Source organism: Danio rerio, chromosome 6 (genome assembly GCF_049306965.1).
Source record: "Danio rerio strain Tuebingen ecotype United States chromosome 6, GRCz12tu, whole genome shotgun sequence".
In the NCBI taxonomy this organism is placed as follows: domain Eukaryota; kingdom Metazoa; phylum Chordata; class Actinopteri; order Cypriniformes; family Danionidae; genus Danio; species Danio rerio.
In genome coordinates, this window is record NC_133181.1 from 16,166,508 (window position 1) to 16,187,394 (window position 20,887).

General features: G+C 33.7%; 1 protein-coding gene across 3 annotated transcripts in view; it reads left to right on the forward strand.

Annotated features, from left to right (window-relative positions):
* The window catches only part of nck2b (NCK adaptor protein 2b), a 98,629-nt gene that overhangs the window by 47,757 nt on the left and 29,985 nt on the right, over positions 1-20,887 (forward strand). For 2 of the 3 annotated variants that reach the window (XR_012407313.1, NM_001003492.2), the window contains exon 2: positions 17,574-17,815. Coding sequence is in view for 2 of the 3 variants with exons in the window: in NM_001003492.2 (NP_001003492.2) it covers positions 17,590-17,815 (226 nt within the window). In the remaining variant the exon portion in view is untranslated. Of the gene's footprint in view, positions 1-17,288; positions 17,499-17,573; positions 17,816-20,887 lie in introns of those variants that run through there. The other variant, XM_073952824.1, reaches the window with a different exon arrangement.

The window sequence follows — 20,887 nt, forward strand, 5'->3', positions numbered from 1 at the left end:
CATAAGAGCTGATTTATACCTCTGTGTCAAGTGCATGCGTATGCTACGGCGTAGCCTGTGTGTGGTCGCATAGCCCTCACCATCGCCGACGATGACTCGTACCTCTCAAAAAATGTAACTACATGTTACTGGCCAGTGTGGTGGGAGGTGAGAGCCATGCTAAACCAATGAAGCCAGTGTTTATAAGTGTGGAGTCCTGTGAAAGAGGTCCAAATGGAAAGTTTTGTTTTGTGTTTACATGATTAAAGTTGTTGACCGTCTGCTGGTTCCCACCTCAAAATGAGCGAGTTTGAGCTACTTCTACATTAAGGTAGCGTTCAGAAAAAAAACAAAAAAAAAAAACAAATGTGAAGAAACTCAACACACAGGAACATAAAAACCTACTGCCAGCTAGGATTTCAGAAGTGTTATTGCAGAGTAACACAAACGGCACACAGAATGAGTTACAAAAATGATTTCATCTCAAAAATCAAAACAGCACAAACAAATATTTTTGTAGTACAAACCAGCACAAATGGAGCACAAATGAATGAGACTATTTTGCTGGCGTTTTGTGTTGCATGTGGGGCCAACTTCATGGAGGTCAAGGTGGGTTATTCCGATTACTTAACGCAAAAGTAAACCAGGCTTTAGGCTCACTTTAGGCTCACAAAGTATACCAAAATGAATCATTTTGAAAATGTAAAACTGCAGTTTGTTTTCTGTGACATGTTTAGTAAGAGGACAGAACACATACAAAACAATTTGTAAAGTAAATAAATATCTTTTGTACCCATGAGACTTGAAAACCCAATGTATGTGTGTATGTGTTGACGTGAGTGCGCTCAATAAAGATATTAGTAAATGTAAACAATCCTGTCCATGAAACTACTGACATGCATATCCTAGATTTTATATATTTTATATACAAAGTTATCAGATTAATTACAAAAAAGATGAAAAGTCTGGAAGGAATGATGCTTATGATTTCAGAATTTCTATTTGTCAGTCAAGTCCAAAGCAAGATGCATCCCATTGGTAATGACTGATCAAATTAAATGGTAATAAATTACTCCTAGTTATTTATTACAAAAAATGTGTATCAAATATTAGAAAATAAGAGTCAAAAAACATAAAAAAAAATCATACTAACTTAAAATGAGTTGAATCAACAAGTTATTGTTTTATGTTCAATTTACTGACATTTGTGAAAATAAGTTAATTTGATTTGGGGCAAAATGAAGAAATTGTGTGGAATTCAGCATTTTTTTTTACAGTGAACATGATTAAATGAAGTCTAGTTTGCAGCTAAAAACAATGACCATGAAACATGACTTGTGCTTCCACTCATAGTTGCATTTCCTAGTAATACTGTTGAGTCTTACTCAGTAGTTTTATTACAAATTCATGTGTCTGAAGAATGTGTAAAAACTAATAGTCAGGATTCTAATTTATTAATAGTTTTTATCCACCAACCTGATTTCACCAAGTAGGACATGTTCCTGAATTAACATCTAGGTTTATCTTGGAACAACATTCCAATCAGCCAATCGGAATTTAGGCATATATTTACAGCTTATGTTAAGTTTAGGCTTACGGTTAGGTTTGCGCACTTCTACATGATTGTTATTCAACTGTTATTCCCCTCTGATTTTGGGAATTCTGACTATATTTTCTAACAAAATTAATGTTCCAGGATCAGCATAGATGTTAATCTAGGATCGCATTGTACCTGGCAAAATCATGATATGCAGTTTTATCAGAGTATATGATACAATTATACTTGTAATGTCATTTGAAGTCATGTGCTTACCAGGGCCCTTCCCTTCCTAGTCAGTCATTAGTACTATTTTTAGTGGTATAATGGAGATTGATTTGTAACCACTTCACCTCATTGTGAATGCTTTTAAAAAGTGGATTTTGAATACATAATCATGTTGCGTAACCGGATTATGATTTTAGACAATGTGGCTGTATGAGCTTAGTGTAATCAGGGATACAACACAGGATTGTAAGCACTAAATGTCCTCTGTTTGTCCAGACCCCACATGTTAGAGAGGATTTTATTTCACAGTACTTAGAGACTCAAGTTTTGATATTTTAAAAAAGAAGAGGGCTAGGGGATGAATTGGCAAATTATTGATGATAGGCTGTGAATTTTTGGAAATTATTAGAATTATTAGAAAAATCATGCATACCCAAGGTGGTGGTGCCGAGTAAAGCGTTGTGGCCTTTATAGCTAAGGTGAACTGCACCAAAGTCTCTTTAAGCCAAGTCATTTTACTCTGCGGCCATCTTTGAAACTCCTCTTAAGCAGTATGTTCGGGCATTCTGTTTGAATGGGAAAACATCAAATTCTCCAAAACTGCTTGCCAAGCTTACGATTACATTACATATTTGTAAGGTCTCAAAAGTTTCATTTCTAAACGTCCAAATCAAACAAAATTGGCAAATTTTCAGGTTGCTAATGCACATGCACACTCGAAAGTAACGAGATTATGACACCGGCCTCATTTATGGCCTTTCTACACATTATCATCCTATATGTTTACATATCATGCATGTTGCTCCATTGGAAATAACAAACTTGTGCGTGCAAAAGACGCGATATGTGAAAGATCCCTAAGAATATTCATTTGTCAATCAGAATCGAGCATTCGACAGGCCTGTACAATAACATGTTATAATTTGCAATAACGTTATATAATTTTACGTGTTATAAATTATTATTATATAATTTATTATTTATAAAAAACCTCATTAATAGGTTAACATGTATAATGTTCATGCTTCAAAGTGAATCTAAACAGGACTAATTGTTTGCTCCAGCAAAACAGCACTTTGTATATATATATATATATATATATATATATATATATATATATATATATATATATATATATATATATATACTTAATTGTACTTTATTATTTCATCATGGTAGTGAAGTGCTATATGTGTGGCTTTACCAATGATTATGATGATCAACTGTAAATATCAGATATTTTAGACAATTTTTAGACAGATATTTTGTTTTATTTCGAACAACTTAGTGTTTAAAATGGTTATTACAGATATAATTGTTTTACAGAAAGTAAATTTACATCTGAATTGTGTCCTTTTTATAAGTATTTGATAAAAGTTAGTAAATAGTAAATTGTTCGGCTCTATGACAAGTGTTTGTCATATTCTGGCAATATAGTGATGTAGTGTGATTTACGTCATTGCGATAATTTTATAGTGATATTTTTTAGGCCACATTGCCCAGCCCTTACAGATGATTCTAACCCTTGCTATTTAAAAAGCTGTCCTCCAAGTCATTGTAATTTTAGCACCCAGTGTTGACAGTTTTATCTGTAACTGGACAGGTTTTCCTTCTCCATTGATAAACAAAAGAAGTGAAGACAAGGGCTGTGTCCAAATTAAAAAAAACATGTTCCATACAGTATGAATGTCAGTAGTATGAATGGAACTCGGACTTACTACTTCCACCATTTTATCATCATCACATGATTTACCTGCGTCAGTTGCACCGCTTCACTCCTATTCATGAGTTCTCTCACGGTGCATCATGGGATAGCGTAGCATATATCGGATGCGCACTTCAGAATCTCACTGGAAGTAGGTCATCTGGGTACTTCTCGCATACTGTTTTTCGAATTCTATGAAATCGGACATACTACTTGGCTCACATATTGTTTTTAAGTGTATATATAGTATGGAAGTATGCGATTTTAGACACGCCTATGAAGATCTGGCAACAATCTTTAACAATAGCCACCGATGCGACATTATAACTGTTCTGAAGTAGCAGTTTATAGCCAAATCTGAGGCTGCCACTTGTTGTTTTGTGTCAGAATCTAACAGCACTTAAGGTCCTCATAAAATTTAAATAAACTCTTTTAGATGTTAGCATCAGTAGGTCCGTCTTTAGGTTATCTATTAGCTGATTGCTGAAAGCAGTGCAAAATGTGATATTATATGATAAATTATATTCTCTGCTATCTGACATCCGCCACCCTCTTTAAGGCGCTTTTTATTTGATGGTCCAAACCTTTGCACCTTCGACCTGTGATTAAAAACAAAAAAACTCTATTGGCTGTTTTTCAAAAAAAGGGAGTGTCTACTCTATCTCCCGCCCTGTCTTCATGTTTCTGTTGAGATTGCGTCAAACATTGAAAATAAAATGCACACTTCACTTCATGGGATCTTTAAAGGGCCATGAAACCCCCTCGTTTCAGCAGGGTGTTTTCACACCTCTACTTTGGAAAAAGTCAGAAAAGTGGGCGTGTCCAGCTCTGTTTAGGGGGGAGTGTCGGAGGAACTAAAGTGGGATGGTGTGGGAGTGTCTATTTGGGCACGCGCGAGTTTCAGTCAAAATAAACACACATGAGAAAGTGATGGTGTTTAACCTACATGGACATCTGTAGTCGAATTATTTGCCAAATTATTAAATGTTGGACTTTAACAGCAGTTTGGCTCTTTGATTCAGGGAATTCATTCATGCCCCTCGCGACAAACGCGATATTTGATTCGAGGATCTGCTCTAAGTGTGTATTTTTCATGCAATGTTTGATACCGCATGGCGAATGAGAGAAAAAAAAAAACTCTGCATTTCTCGGAAACTTAGATGCACACGGCAGGTAGCGTCAGAAAGCCGCGTGTGTTATTCCGGTCACAAAATGCGGTGCTATGTTTGCACTCAGTGCAATAGTTAACTTAATTCGATACGAACAAACTGAATAAACAACGAGCACTGGTCGCTCACTTACCAAATCTGTATCGACAGGACAATCAGCAGCAACTAGAGCCGCGTCTTTATGAAGAGGAGACTAACGTTACAAGCGAATCCGGATTTCAGCGTTTGCAGATGAGAACAGCTCTCAGGTAAACAATGTTCCTCCTTAGACACATAAGTTGTTGTTGTCGAGCGTCGCGTACACTGTTAATCCACACGTGATCCAGCTGAGTTCTCACAGAGAGAAAATGAAAACGAAACTTAATGGCAGCAAACTATAAAAGCAACACTTCACGCTTGTTTTGCCAGCACAACGTGGCGTCTCTGTGGCGTAAACACAGTGACGCTAATGAATATTAATGAAGTTGCACAATAGAGCGCGCTGATTGGTTTGAACCAAGCCTTACTCATGCATTAATGCATCACACTGTAAGACGTAATAAGACTCACTCTGGCACAGACGCCCAGTCTGCACGCTGGAATACACGCTATTATGTCATGACCATGACGCAGCTTCAAAAATTTGTTTCAAACAGGAAGTACGAATTTGCTTGAAATAACGCAAAAACAACCAATTTACACTTTTTAGTGAAATATAGGTGTCCTAATAGTGTTTTTAGCAGTGTGGGACACATATACGACTGCCAACAGCTCAAAAAATGTGTTTTGGTGTTTCGTGACCCTTTAACAAAATCTGTGATTTGTGACGTTATATTGGCTTATCGCTTTTTTTATTGCTCCTGCATTTCATCATTTCTTGCTGACATTATGGAAGGCAGCCTGCTGTCACTGATAATACGGGCAGGGGGCTGTTTAATTATGAAGTGGCCAGTCTTTGTGTAAAGTGTCATGTTGGGCTGCCTGTGTGTTTGTGTGTGGCAGCTGTCAATGTGACTGGAGGATGACATACTGAGTGTCCCTGGAGTAGAACTGTCACAATACCATCATACCTTTTTAGTGACACTCTCTCTCTGACAGAGGTCGTATACTGTAATATTATTCTGTTAAAATTACAAAAAATAACCAGCTGTGGTTATGGTACAGACATTTCTATATTTACGATAAATTACCACATTTCATTAATTGATAGTGTTAATGCACCAATATTTTGAATCATTAACATCTACATAATACAAAAATGCCATCATAATGAACCAAAGCTCATCTCAAAATGATCTCAAAAGCTTTTCCACAAGCAGTGCTAACATGAAGAAGGTGATCAGGATTATTCACATGACTACTAAACTTCATCATGATAGCACGACCCAAAAGTAAAGTAATAAACATCATTCACCAACATCAGATGTAACACAAAACTTGAATGTACATAAATGATGAGAAAAAATTAAAAAAGGATCATAATAATGTCAGAAAAAACACACAAAAAGTGGATTGTTATACAGGGAAGTCAATTTATGGTTATTCACTGTATATAGTAAGGACAGTATTTTGTTCACTAAACCACCTAACAAAAGTCTCGTCGCCTATCCAAGTTGTAGGAGCAACAAATAATAACTTGACTTCTAGTTTATCGTTTGGTATCAGAAGTGGCTTATATGAAAGGCAAAGGCCTCTACATTATGCTCATTTAACTAATGAAATATGATCATGTCTTGATTTTTAATGATTTAGTTAGGTCAGTAAGGTCTGACTTTGCTTAGACAAAAGTCTTGTCACTGAACAGTGTTACATGCCTCCCCTATCTAGGGCCAGGGAAACATGCAACAATTTAACATAAAGGGGAAAATAAAATAAAATAAATTAAATTTAACAAAATAAATTTAGCCAAATTATAAAATTAATTAGAGGCCAATTTTGATGCTATAAAATATAACTAAATAACAAACAAAAAAAAAAAAACTAAAGGGCAAGGCAGCCAACAATCATCACTCTTCTCCTGTCCCAGCACTTCAACAATAAATCACACCAAATCCAAAATGATGTACAGTACAGAATATAAAGTCATGGTGCAGTAGAAAAAATAATTAATATCGTGTACGTCTCTTATGAGCTTGGATGACTGCATCCATACATCTCTGCAATGACTCAAATAACGTATTTATAAAGCCATCTGGAATGGCAAAGAAAGCATTCTTGCAGGACTCCCAGTTCATGAAGACTCATTGGATTCATCTTCAATGCCTCCTACTTCATCTTACACCCTGACATGCTCAATAATGTTTATGTCTGATGATTGGGCTGGCCAATCCTGGAGCACCTTGACCTTCTCTGCTTGCAGGAACTAGACTGAAGTATGAGAAGGAGTGCTATCCTGCTGGAGAATTTGCCCTCTTCTGTGGTTTGTAATGTAATAGATACGAATTTATGAGAACTCAGTAACCAAGTCTGAACACAAACAAATTGAGTTGCAGCAGTTTTGCTGTCATGCTTGCCATCATGCTTTGGTTCCAACCTTTTAAAGGTGACAGAATGCTGAATCTGAAATTGCATACTTAAAAATGCTTCACAAGTAGTGTTTATAATTAATTTGTGTTAGTAAATACATCAACTAACATTAATTGAACATGAAAACCGTACCAGAGCCAAGTAGTGTATTCAAATTCAATTGGTTCAAATTGGTTCAGGATTGGTTGAGCTACGCATCGATGAATTTGCTCTTCAGTGTTTGAACTCTCAGTAATGATTAAATCACACTGAACTGAGCTAAACTGAACTGTACTGAACTTAAACACTAAAAACTGAACCACACTGTTCCAGTTACTCTGACCATTTATGTGAAGCTGCTTTGACACAATCTACATTGTAAAAGCGCTATACAAATAAAGCTGAATTGAATTGAATTGAATTCATGATACGAGAAGATTACTACTTTGGGAATGATTCTGAAGTATGACATACTATGGAGACTTAATTATGCAATAAGGTCACGAGAGAAAATTTATGAATGGAAGTGAACCAGTGCAACTGACACTGGTAGGTTATGTGATAATGACAACATGGCAGATGTAGTACACCCAAGTTCCAGTCGTACTGCTCATTCTTGCTCTAAAGAAAACACATTTCAAATAGTTGTGGTTTGAAAAAGGTTCAAATTCAAATGTTGTACCTAATCGGTACAGGATTTTGGAGAATTGTGAATGTTGAAATTGTGTTATTTCATCGGTTGTGTTTTCTTCTCAAGATGAGAAGAACATCAAGGAGGATCTGGTAATGTTTAATTTTATATCGTGTTGGAATTTAACAGGGTCTGTATGTCTTGTGTTTTTGATTTTTAAATTGAAAGAAGAACCTAGCTAAGTTGATGATTGGCCAGATTACACTCAACTCACTTTAACCAAGTAGATACGTCTCTATACATTTTTATTTGTGTATTGATTGATTGGTTGTATTTTAAGATCTTGTAGTATATACCAAAACAAAAAAAATAGATTGTGGTCCTTGAAAAAAAGTGTACAGATTATGTGAATTCACTCTGTAAATGCTTCTAAATTACACAAATACTTGTAAAAAAAAAACCCTCAAGATAAAGATTTTTCTAAATTCTTGAGCCTTTTTCATCGTTGTTGTTATCTATGCTGATGAACTTCGGCAAAATCACCCTACTTAAGCTACAATAATTCATTCTTTCCAAATATACAGTAGCTATTCATAGTGCAGTATCTGCAGATTTCACAAAGATTAGGATGTTTGAGTCATTATTTATGGCTGTGTCAAACCAATCGGATGTCAAAAGCTAGCAGGGACAAAAGCATCTGTGTTGTCTGTGGCTTTAGCTATGTCTGAGGCAAAACGCTTTTGATCACACCAAAATGACTACAGACGCCTGCCAAATAGCTTGTGTAATCTGTGTCTGCAGGTTCTGAAGTAATTGTCAATATAGGTATAAATTCACATTCCTCTTTCAAAAAGGGAAAGTAAAACTTGAACTGGATATACAAGCCATAATTAAAGCAGGACTTGCATGCCATTTTGAGTTTCAGTCATTCCACTTTCCTCATTCCATTCAACTTATGTTACTATGAAAATATTTGAACATGTAGCATTCAAACAACCTTCTGTCAACAAGACTCCTCAGCTTTATTGCTCTTACTTGCTGTACTTTCGTATTTGTTTGCTGAACTGAATAAAAAAAACAAATCAATCGCTCTCAGCAGTTCATTTCTAATGTAACATGCACTGTAAACGATTTCTGTTGTTTTCACGGTATTATACTGCATTTCTCAACAGTTGTTTACTGTATAAGCTGTGCACAGTGTGTTACTGTATATATTGCTGTTTTCACAGCATGATAATGTATTCTCAACATTTCCATACTGTGAACATGATTAACAGTATGCTACTGCAGATTTTACAATGAATTTTGGGAAAAAATCAGTTACTGTGCATCTAAATACAGTACTGCAAATGACCATGAAAAACTCTACACACACTTTATATTATTATTATTATGTTTATTTTATTTTTTGACAAAGTATTTTGTGAAGAAAAATAAAATAACCAGTTTCTTCAGACTGTTCAGTGCATAAAACTGTCCCCTGGTTTTCCATATTTGGGTGTACTGCACCTTAATTTTATAAGGTTAACATGAAAATATTAAATCATTTTTAATTAACATAACTTTGTGCTTAACCAAAACGTAAACTGGAACAAAAGTAATTGATTCATCATGAAACCAAAGTCAGCTTAAATGTCATAATGACCAGCCTGCTTTAGACGGATTCATGAGGTTTGGGCACCCGTCATCACCATGGAGGTCACATATCTCCGCATTTTCAAAACAATATTTTAAAATACCCACCATCTCTATAAATAAACCACAGACTTGAGTTAAAAACAATTACATTCCCGTATGAAAAACGGTTAAAACTAATTTTTATAACACATTCATTATAGAGCCATCTAAGACCGGGGCAAGTCTCACATGTCTAGCCGATTATAACCTCGTTTCGCCGGATACATGAGTGATGATGGACACCCTGGAGGTCAGAATCTCCGCTATCGGCAAAGCATGCTTAAAATTTACGCATGATATCTATAAATAAACCACAGATTTGAGTTTGTAAGAACTACATTCTCGCATGAAACACTGTTAAAATGTCATTTCGTGACATATTAAACGCAATATTTATAATATTAGATGGGCTTTCTCATCCGCCATTACCATTTGCTTGTTGATGTGAAATGAATTCTGGGAGAAAATATATATATATATATATTTATATATAATTCTCAAAACACTTCAAACGAACTTTATTCTTATTGTCAAGGTCAGATATATGTAATAATTTCGCTGGTAAAGTGAATAAAAAACAATGTTACTATATTGTAATCAATATCACGTTTGCACTGGTTCGGTTCAGCACTCGAGCAACTCTGAATCGTATTGAACCGAATTGAACCGTTTGCTCGGGAATTATTTGATCACACGTGTTCACAAGCACATTCAGCAATATGCAATTAGTGTATAATTAGTGTATAAATGCGTGTGGCCAAGCAGTATAACGAAATAGTAATGAATCATATACAAAAAGGAATCGGTTTTAGGCGGATTCGATTCTTTACTGTTCACTAAGGAGCCGATTCATAGAACCGAACGGACACGACTCGACATGCAGGCAACGGCTCTCCTAATTTGAAATTCACCTGTCGTCTTTCATCCAGCGAATTCATCCTCGGTAAGTGTTTTAAAGTCAAATTCTGTCCGTTAAAGGATTGTTTTATAAGTATTTCTGTGTATTGTGTGTGTAATTTAAAAGAATTAACAAAGTGACATTAGTTGTAGGTTCTTATGTTATGTCACGCTAACCGTTAACAAACGGTATTTTAAACAAGAAATAACAGACGCCAGGCGGTCATTGTAGTGTTTGCGAGGTATTAGATACAGTGAGTTTATCTTGAGTGAGTTTTGACCATACGTTAAGTTACCTGAAAAAAACATAACTTTAACTTATTGTAACTGCATTAATGAATTCTCTATTTCAGCACAACACTGAGATGAAGGCGAAGTCACCATGAAAAGTTAAACGTTTACCGTTAAGGTAAGCTCTGGTCTTCACATAGTCATTATGACTAAGCTATCATTATGGTAAAATTTTTCAACTGTAAGTTAGTTATTTAAACTAAACTCATAATGAAATGAGTCTTAACTGTTTTATTAAATGGAGCTGAAAATTAAATGCAGTTAAATTATTTTAAGCTAACGTTAATATTAACAAAATACATACTAATTGTCTATTTCTCAATAATGTTAATGAGCTTGATGTATAGTGTGTCATTAATTGTACATTTAATTTTTGGTGTTCAGGTGTACCTGAAATGAGTGTACGTTCTGAGTACACAGATATAAGCCAAAGTCATTATCACTATATATATATATATATATATATATATATATATATATATATATATATATATATATATATATATATATATATCCATCCTATTCTAAGATAAATTGATGGGGTCAGGGAATGATTTGTGTACAAATGTATTTTAACCCCATACAGATTGGTATGGTTGTACCATAGATTTAGATTAATTAATGTTAAGTCTTATTTTACTCTTATTATATTTATCTGTTTTTCAGCTACAGTAATTGATGTTGAAAAACTGATGCTACCAATCACTCCTCACTTGATTGTTCAAGGTAATGTTGATGTCTTCTTCATTTTGATTAGATTTTTAAATGTCAAGTTGTTCACAGATTTGTTGTGAGGAGTTTCATATACAACCTCTTTTTCTTCTTCCAGCAGTTCTTAAGATAAAAAAAATCTGGTGTTAAAACAGCCACGCCTATGCTATCTGCCTACCAAGTGCTGAGTAAATATTAGACAAACATTTTTTTCTATAACTGTTGTCTTTGTGTTTATTAGCAATTTTACTGGGCATATGTGTTTGTTTGTTTTTTCAAACAGCCTGGAAACTGTAAGTTTAGTTCAATATGTTATTTTATGCTATTCATTTTTGTGTTAACATAGATTGCATGGTAAAGCTATCGTTTCATAGTGGGAAAATGTAAAAGAGAATCACTGAATACAATGGCATAATGATTCTGCTTGTTCAAAGAAAGTACTTGATTTAGTTTTCCTCAAACGACACATCAGTTTTTATGACTATTGCTTGACACTTGAATTGAAGGGACAGTTCACCCCAAAATGAAAATAATAGCATCTTTGGCATCCTCCACTTGTTTCAAAATAGTTATACATTTAATTTGTTCCGTTGAACACAAACTCAAATTTTTTAAAGAAATTTGGTTCAAATATGGATGTCAATAGTTACTGGTTACTAACATTCTTCAAAATATCTGCTTTAGTGTTTAACAGAAATTTAAACGGATTTAAAACACATAGAGTAATGGTGGCAAAAAAGTAAACTATCCTTTTAAATATTTTATTCTGAGACTTATTTATATATGTCTTGTCTTTTGCCATATTGTCTTTCTAGCTCAGATTGTGATGAACCTGGAATGTGACACCAGTTACTCTTAAGACAAGAACCGAATACAGCACAGATGTGGAGGGATTTGCAGCCAAACTAACTGGAGGGAAGGAACCTTTAGGTAAAAACACCTGCTTTATTTAGATCTGAAGTATTTTATTTGACATAGAGATTTATTGTTTTAATTCTAATTTAAAGCAAACAAGGTTGAGCACCCCTGGTCTAAAAGCTCAAAAATGCTGTTTCCATGATAAGGTTAAATGTAGTTAAGAAATAGATTCATTAGGATCAATGCTTAAATTAAACATTTTCTTCTCTCTGTAGACCAAACATGTTTACTATCCCTCACATTTTAATAAATTTTTTCTGTTTTTGTTTCTTACAGTGTGGGTGAACATACTACCTGGATGTCCAACAAAGGCTGCACAAGAGCTCATTTGATAGCACATATTTTGTCCTGTCTACATCTCTGATGACCTGGAAGTGCTTCGACATCAGTGAGTAATACATCTTTATATTGTCATGCATACAGGATTTCTGTAAGCTTAGCTTTAATGTTAGTTTCTAATCAGCAGTGACTGTTTTAAAAAATTAAGTATTTAAATTATTCTCAACGTTTTACTGATGCTGTGCACAGTAACGTCATGATGATTTAGTTTGAGGAAATGTCACTAGAGGGTTTGTATAAAAAATAAATAAATAAATAAATTGTATGAAATGACTCGATAAAATGTTTATTTGTCTCGCTGACATGCCATCACTGCTGCATATTAAAATACAGTAATATGAATTGACACCAAATATTACCACAAACATTTCATGAAGTAGGCTAGACTGCTCTTTAGTTCTCTACTCAACTTTAACACATTTCCTTGTGTCGCTGAGCCTCTCTGCAGATTTTGCCAAAATGAATGCTTAGTGATTACTTTGTTTTATGCAAACCAAATATCAGTAACTCATCATTAGCATTGTTTTAAAAAATCACCCACAGCTTTCATGTTCTCTAACATAATCTTATCTGTAAGTTAGAAGTGGATTTATACGTGTTAAAAGCCTAAAAGTATTTAATTAACATTAGTCACGTTAAATTAGATTATTTTTATTTATTTAATTTTAAATATGTAGCCTCTTAAAGTGAGAATGAACTGTGTTTACCCCTCTTAAATCCGTGGAAGCACTAGTAGTGTGATCATGGAATCAGATATTCGAGCTATACAGAGTCGGACATTAAGTTAAGATGAGACTTTATTTTTTACACACCTGTGTGGACACCTGACTAGCGATCTTCAAGAACAATGCCCGCTGATCTTTTCCCCATTAACGTTAGTGTAATTTCGAATTGACAACAAACTGTATTTTACCAACAAAAACAATTGAAAAAACTGTTATATATATTATAACTGTTATATATATTTATATATATATATAAAAACAACAGTGCAGTGTTTCGTTTCTGAATGAATTAAATAATTTGAGGGATGATTAGTTTTTACTTCAGTGATTGATTTTGCTTGTCATTTTTGCAGGATCATCAGAAGTGCTCCTGCCCTTTTTCACTGTCCCTTTCCACATCATTTGGCCTTCATCATTTCCTGTCTTGTAGCAGTATTTTCACCTGTTTTTAAAATTGTAATAATTTTTGATGCATTAATTGTTGACTGGTTTTAATGATCAACTGTTTATTAGGGTTCTGTTGCTTTGTTATATTGAATAATTGCTACTGTTTTAGCATGGTTTACACAATAAACCTTTATTGTGAAGTTAAAGTTTCAGTTTCTTTATTTTTCTTGTATTTCTTGAACAGTTAAAATAACACTTGTGCAATTTTTGAACATTTTTACCCATTATAAAGTAGCACTAATAAATAAAATAAAATAGCATTTAATAACTGTAAAATACTATACAGTAATAATGAAAGTAACGTTAAAATACCGTAGTTCTTCATGGTAAAAATGTACAATAAAATACTGTTTTCAGTTTTGCAGTATGTGTATCACTACTGTAATTGGTGTTACAGTAAAAATCAACAACAGTAAAATGATGTATTACATTTTACAGTAAATGTAATACTAATGTAATTAGTATTACAGTAATGTTACTGTTTTATGAAATACAGCAGCTACTGGATAATTGTTGCCAGTAACTTACTGTTAATTTAACAAGAAATCGTTTACAGTGTGCTTAATCAGATAAACTGCCACCAATGTATGGACCCTTAATTGTACCCTTGCCACCAATAATTTTACCCCTGAATCCAGTGTTGGATAGTAAAAACTCTATTTTCTAACTCTTTATTATATATTTTTTATTTCAATCAAATGAATGCCATAGTGAGTATACACGACATCTTTAATATTGTATATAAATAAAGATTCAGACATCAAACATATGTTTACATATGTAACAATTGACATTACATATGTAACTGATTGCATTAAAAAGTATATATTTTAGTCACTGAACATCTTTAGAAATTTAAAGACAATTCATTTAAAGGTGCCGTATACCGCATTGGTTTAATAAGTTCAATTGTTCTCTGGTATCTACATAGTAGGTTTATGGCTTCGGTAAGTTAAAAAAAAAACAATCTCTAGAAATGGTTTTATAAGTTACTCCATAAAATACCCATAGAATCAGAAAGTCTATAATTGACCATATATGGTTCGTGTCATGAATAATAACGAGCTCCGTTCTGACGCGCCTCTCTTACAGACACAAACCAACATAGCATGATGTACGCTTAACATGGACAAATATATACTCAATCATACCTAACCTATTTTGCTCATTAGATGTGTTGTGAATAAAGGCTAAATTATAATTAAACTTGACAAAAGAGTGATAGAGATGTATGGCGTTTTATTTTGAGGCTATGTTGTCAAAGAAAGCACAGCCCAGACTTAGTATAAACCTCTGGATGAACATATGACAGTTGAGCTAAGTGATTTGATGATTCTGCAGTCTACATGTGTTTGTTGAAACGTATGCATCAAATTTCACATCAAAAACGATAGATTACAAAAATGTAACTAAACATACTCTATGCCTTTTCGGAATGGGAATACATTTGTAATCTGTAAATCTTGCTTCCTGAGGCAAGTTTGAAACGTCTCTCATGCTGTGCTTTCCCAGTAATGCACAGTAAGCAATTTGTGGCTCGCGTTTTCAAAATTAAAGTCACACATAGTAAGTGAAATACACACTTAAAGTAACGAGGAGTAAAAAGTATCACTGTTGTATCACTAGAAAACATTTGGCTTATCAAACACAGTCTGAGGCAAGCATATTAATGATCTCAGAGGATTTTTATGATCTCAGAGCTGCATATGAGTCATGTTCTCTTGATGACGTGGCGGCTGATCAGGTCTGGATGAATGATCTAAAGTAGGCATACATGCAAATGATGAGGGCAATGCTCTTGAGTCTCGTCAGTTTGTTTTGTCCTCTGATTAGCCCGTTGTCCACCGATGTTTTACTTTTGTGGAATTTACAGGATAACAAGGAAGAGTGGTGTCTGAGGCTCACAGTATGCCCATTTACTGATCTTTTATTATTCTACTATTCCTTGGTGTACCCAGATTTCCGCTATAGGGCACCTTTAAATTAACATGAAATTGTGTACCATAAAGTCTACAGAATCATTCAGAAGTATATTTAAGTAAAATGTTGTCATTCCCTCTTTGTAAAGACTCCACACAATATTAAAAAAAACATGCCCTTTCATGTGGCTTAGTTTTGTAATAAATTTGTTAACATTCAGCTTAAAGAGTTATGACAACCCCCCTCCCCTATCTCAGCAGGGTGTTTTCACACCTAGTTTGTAAAAGTCAGGAAAGTGGGTGAGTTTAGCTTTGTTTAGGTGGGAGTGTCGGCAAAAAAGGTTTGCATGAAAAGGGGAGTTTTGGTACGTGCAAGTGCTGATTTTCACCTCGGCAACACAAACAGACGCAGGGGAGATGGACAGTAATTGTGAGAATAATCCATCCATAATATTGTAGTGTTAATAACATACTGTAAACTTAGTAACTGAATAATTTTGACTAAGGTATGTCTTCAAAGACTGAAAGAGTACTGCTGACGATACTAACTAACTTTGCCATCTGAATAAACATAAAATAAGAACACTGATCACATGCTTACCAAATCCATAAAGACAGAACAATTATCATGAACTGGAACAGTGTCTTTTTTAAAAAGGAGACGAGCGACAAATCCGAATTTCCCCATTTCAAGATTCTAAAGGCTTCTAAGGATTCTAAACTTATTTTTGTCAGTGTTAGCAGATCACAGTAATCCACATGTGGATCCACACACGAGCTGTGCTCTCATCGCAGGGAATGGAAACAAAAAACAAAAACAAAAACCGAAGATTCTGTTTTTTTAAATGCTACACTGACGACCATTGTCTCCAAATATTTCTTCATCAACTTGTTTAAATTACTGTTGGCATATTAATGAAGTTGCACCTCATTCACAGTGGCTCATTCACACACTGATTGGTTAAAACCAAGTCTTTCTCATAAATTAATGAACAGATGAAAACTCAACGACGTCACTTTGTACTGGCCGGTACAGACAGCCAATCTCCACGCTGGAATTTACACAATGAACTCATTGCCGTGACGTAGCTTCAATTTATTTTTTTAAACTGGAAGAATGAATTTGCTCTAAACAACGCAAAAACAACCAATTTTCACTTTTTAGTGAATTGCATGTGTCCTAACAGTGTTTTTAGCAGACGGGGGTTACATATATGACTGTCAAAATCTCAAAAAATGTGTTTTGGTGTTTCGTGACTCTATAAAGTAAAGCAGTTGTTTCCCAAAACTTGTTTTAAACCAGTTTGTTGATATATCAATTAATTTTACAATGCCTTTGTGAGCATTTTGAATCTTGAAATGACTGGATGGATAAAAAAAACAACCCTCTAAAGCTGTATTTATACACCTTTCACGTGTAGTTACATGTCATTGGTTGTTCTTTATTCAACCCGTTTAATTCATCCTTTATAATATTCTGACACACGATTATTCACGATCTCCATTTCTCTTTTTAATATCCGTCTCTCTCTTTGTCTCTCCTTCAGTGTATCTGCTGAATAATTTACTGTGTTTAAGATGGGAAGGTGAAAAGGGGAGCCTTTAAAAGCTGTTTGAGGGCCAAGCCTGCTGTGAGTGGGGAGTGTGTAAATGTATGCGTGTGTGTGTGTGTGTGTGTGTGTGTGTGTAAGTTGTTCGTTCTGAAACAAGCTGTACCTCCAGGCTAGCTCTTGATCCATCAGTCTTTCCTGTGGTTTCTGCTCAGTGTCTAGAAATCGTCTTGCCAGATATATGCTAGATTTCACAAGAGAAAGACAATCTGCTGTTCTCATGGAATGAATGCAAGTTATTTATTTCCTGTTTTGTACTTATTTTTGTAATAGAGATTATAATTTCTTCGTTTCTTTATATTCCAGAGGGACTCCATGAAAGATGTCAGAGGAGGCGATTGTTATTGCCAAGTGGGACTATACGGCACAACAAGACCAGGAACTTGACATCAGGAAAAACGAGCGTCTGTGGCTCCTGGATGATTCAAAAACATGGTGGAGAGTACGAAATACGTCCAACAGAACGGGTTATGTTCCTTCCAATTACGTTGAACGCAAGAACAGTCTCAAGAAAGGATCTCTGGTGAAAAATCTCAAAGATACACTCGGTGAGAGGCTTCTTTATTGGGATTTATCTGTTTGGCTAAGCAACAGTTATCCAATAATGTCAGGATGATGGATGTGTGAGATGTTTTTAATATCTTAAAGCAATGACATATATGAGACTCCATAATAAAAAAGTAAGAATAAATTAAGACACGATCTTTAAAATAAGAAAATTCTCTGAAGTTATGAAGTAATAACTTTGAACTTTTCTTTATTACATGCATAAATTTGACCGCACACGTCTTAATCAGATGTCAAACATATGCTATTATTCAAATGTTTGAGGTCAATATAATTTTTCTGTTATTTTGAAAGAAAATTAATATTTAATCTTCAAGGACCTAAGAAACTGATCAAGAGTTACAGTAAATGCTTTCATATAAATAATATAGTTTTAAAATGAAAAAAGTATTATATATTTTATCTTTTAAGCGTAAAATCTTTTACAAATTGATCAGAAATTTGAGCACTTCACATCAAAATATATATTTTTAAATAATCCTGTGACACTTATTATTTTAATTATCTGGAATGAAATATTAAACAATTTAATTGAAGTAAAAAATATTATTAGTTGTACAATTTTTTTTTTTTATAGGACTTGTTTCTTCATTCTGATTGATTGTTGAATAAAGGGTAATTTCTAATATATTCAATCCCTTTTTATTTAAGAAATACAAAACCTTTAGAGATGCAAAAGAAAAGCCTGCAACATCAAGGGTGTGTAAGCAGGAAGCACCAATTTAAAAGATTTTGTTGTTAAAACTAATTGGTTTTCCATTTGTTGAAAACCCAGGGGAGAGAAGTGAAGCGGTCAATCAATCAGCCTTGTCTTGGGGCATAATGAGGCAGTACATGCATATGTGATTCAGAGGAGTCAGTCTCTGCCCTCCTGGCTGTGAATTAAGGTAGCCCAGTAGTGCACAACACAGTGCAATTTAAATCCAAACATGAGTGCACAACACAACAAAAACAAGCCAAGATTCCATGTAATCAAGCCAAACACAGATTTCTTTACAATTTAAAATATCCTTGGAGATCTTTTCTACTGGAGATACTGTTGTTCTAAAAAACAACAACAAAAAAAGTAAATAAAAAATCGGACATATCTTAGAAACGGTAGTAAAGAAATTTTTGATGGTTTTATAACCTTGACTTTTTTAAATCGTGGTTTACCTTGAAAACAGTTATAGTCCCATGCCTATTCACAACACAATGAAATTAAGGAAAAACACTATGAAAATACTCCTAACTATTATATCTGTGAAAACGGACAATTGTTCACATTCTTATGCGATAAAAAAAAATATATAGTTACATTTATATAATGCTTTTTGGACTAAACAAAAGACCTCCACAATTACACATTGAATTTATTTAATTCGATGTACAATGATGATAATAGAAGCACTTGTTTCGATGCAGTGACAAGTCTCAGTTTACCATTGCGCATAAAACAAAAATCAGAAACAGGAAAGATATAGAACGAAAACAGACAAAAAAAGAAAAAAATAGTGAGTTAGAGGCTCAAGGGTTACCAAAGTGGATGTAAACATACATTTTAATAGTGGTGGAAAGAATTTATTAATTAATTGGCAAAAAAAAATGTATTGCAAGTACACTTTTAGAAAAAAAATGGTACATTAAAGAAGGTAAAAACCCTTGTCACTGCGTCAGTACCTTTTTATGGAACAGATTTGTAACTTAAGACAAAGAAACTAATTTGTATTATTGCAGTTTGTACTGTTAAGGACATGATTTGTACTATAGGAAGCCAAAATGTACCTTTGGTTTTTTAAAATCTGCAAATACATTATTGTACCTTCATCAAAGGTACAAATCTGATCCATGAAGGTAGTATACTATAGTGACAAGGCACTTTGTCCCTGAACTGTGTCAAATGTGTTCGTTTAGAAGTTATTTAAGGGCATTTCATTGTATCCAAAATGTGTCAATTTATTTTCAGCGAACATAAAACATCAAATACATTTATTAAAGAATGTTTTTAAAAAAGTTCCTTTTTTGTGCAAATGCACCTTTTCTATTTACAATAAAGAATTCTTTAACATAAATCAAAAGATCTTGGTGTGGATATCAATAATAAAACTATTTATCAGAAAACACTTTCCAAATGTTTTAATGAAAATGCCTTACGTTTATTTTACAATACTGATAGTTTTGTTTAGCAGTTCTTTTGAATTATATTAACTTAAAAATTAATGTTCATGAGTTTTTTAAGCATGTTTTTAAATAATGATTCTTGTTTTTATATGGAAATTATTCATAATATCACTTTGCTCTTACAGTCATATTTATTTTCAAAGATATTGTAATACACTCATAGAAAGAAAGGTACGCAAGCTGTCACTGATGTGGTATCTTTTCAAAAGGTAGACATTTGTACTTAAAGGGTAAACTTAAACTGTTCCTTAAGGAACAGTTTTGTACCACTGTGTATCTTTTTTTCTGAGAGTTTAAAGTAAAAGTGTTTCGAAACACTTAAAGTACGTGTAAAAAGTAGCACTTCTAAAAGTCCTTAAGAGTTGAGAATAGTGAGTATTATGCTATAAAAACTGATTCAACTATTTAATGTCCACCTGCAAATTAAAAATGTTGCTTACATTAGTGACATTTTCTTTTAAGGGTGTTTCTAAGTGTAAATGAAATTATTTGCAATTCATGGACTATACATTTAAAGTGTAGGATTAATTTCATGTGAGAACATATTACATTAATATATGCACCTATAATAAGGTGTCAGAAAGCAGGTTAATACTTTTTCATGCAGAGTGAAATCTGTGTATTCTAAGGGGATAAAAAATCTATAGCTGTGTGATATGCTATGTTAGAACTTAGGTCAGGGGTTCTCAAAAAAATCACAGTTCAAAGAATTGAATCTGAATTGTCATGAATGTCCAATGTCTGGATTAACAAAACATGATTTTAATAAATATACACATAAATTAACCATTAAAAATGACTTTTCCACTTGAAAATACAAAAGTAATAATAGCAAGGCTCAGTGCTTACACTCAAAAAATATTGTTTAGACAAAACAATAAATTAACGCAACC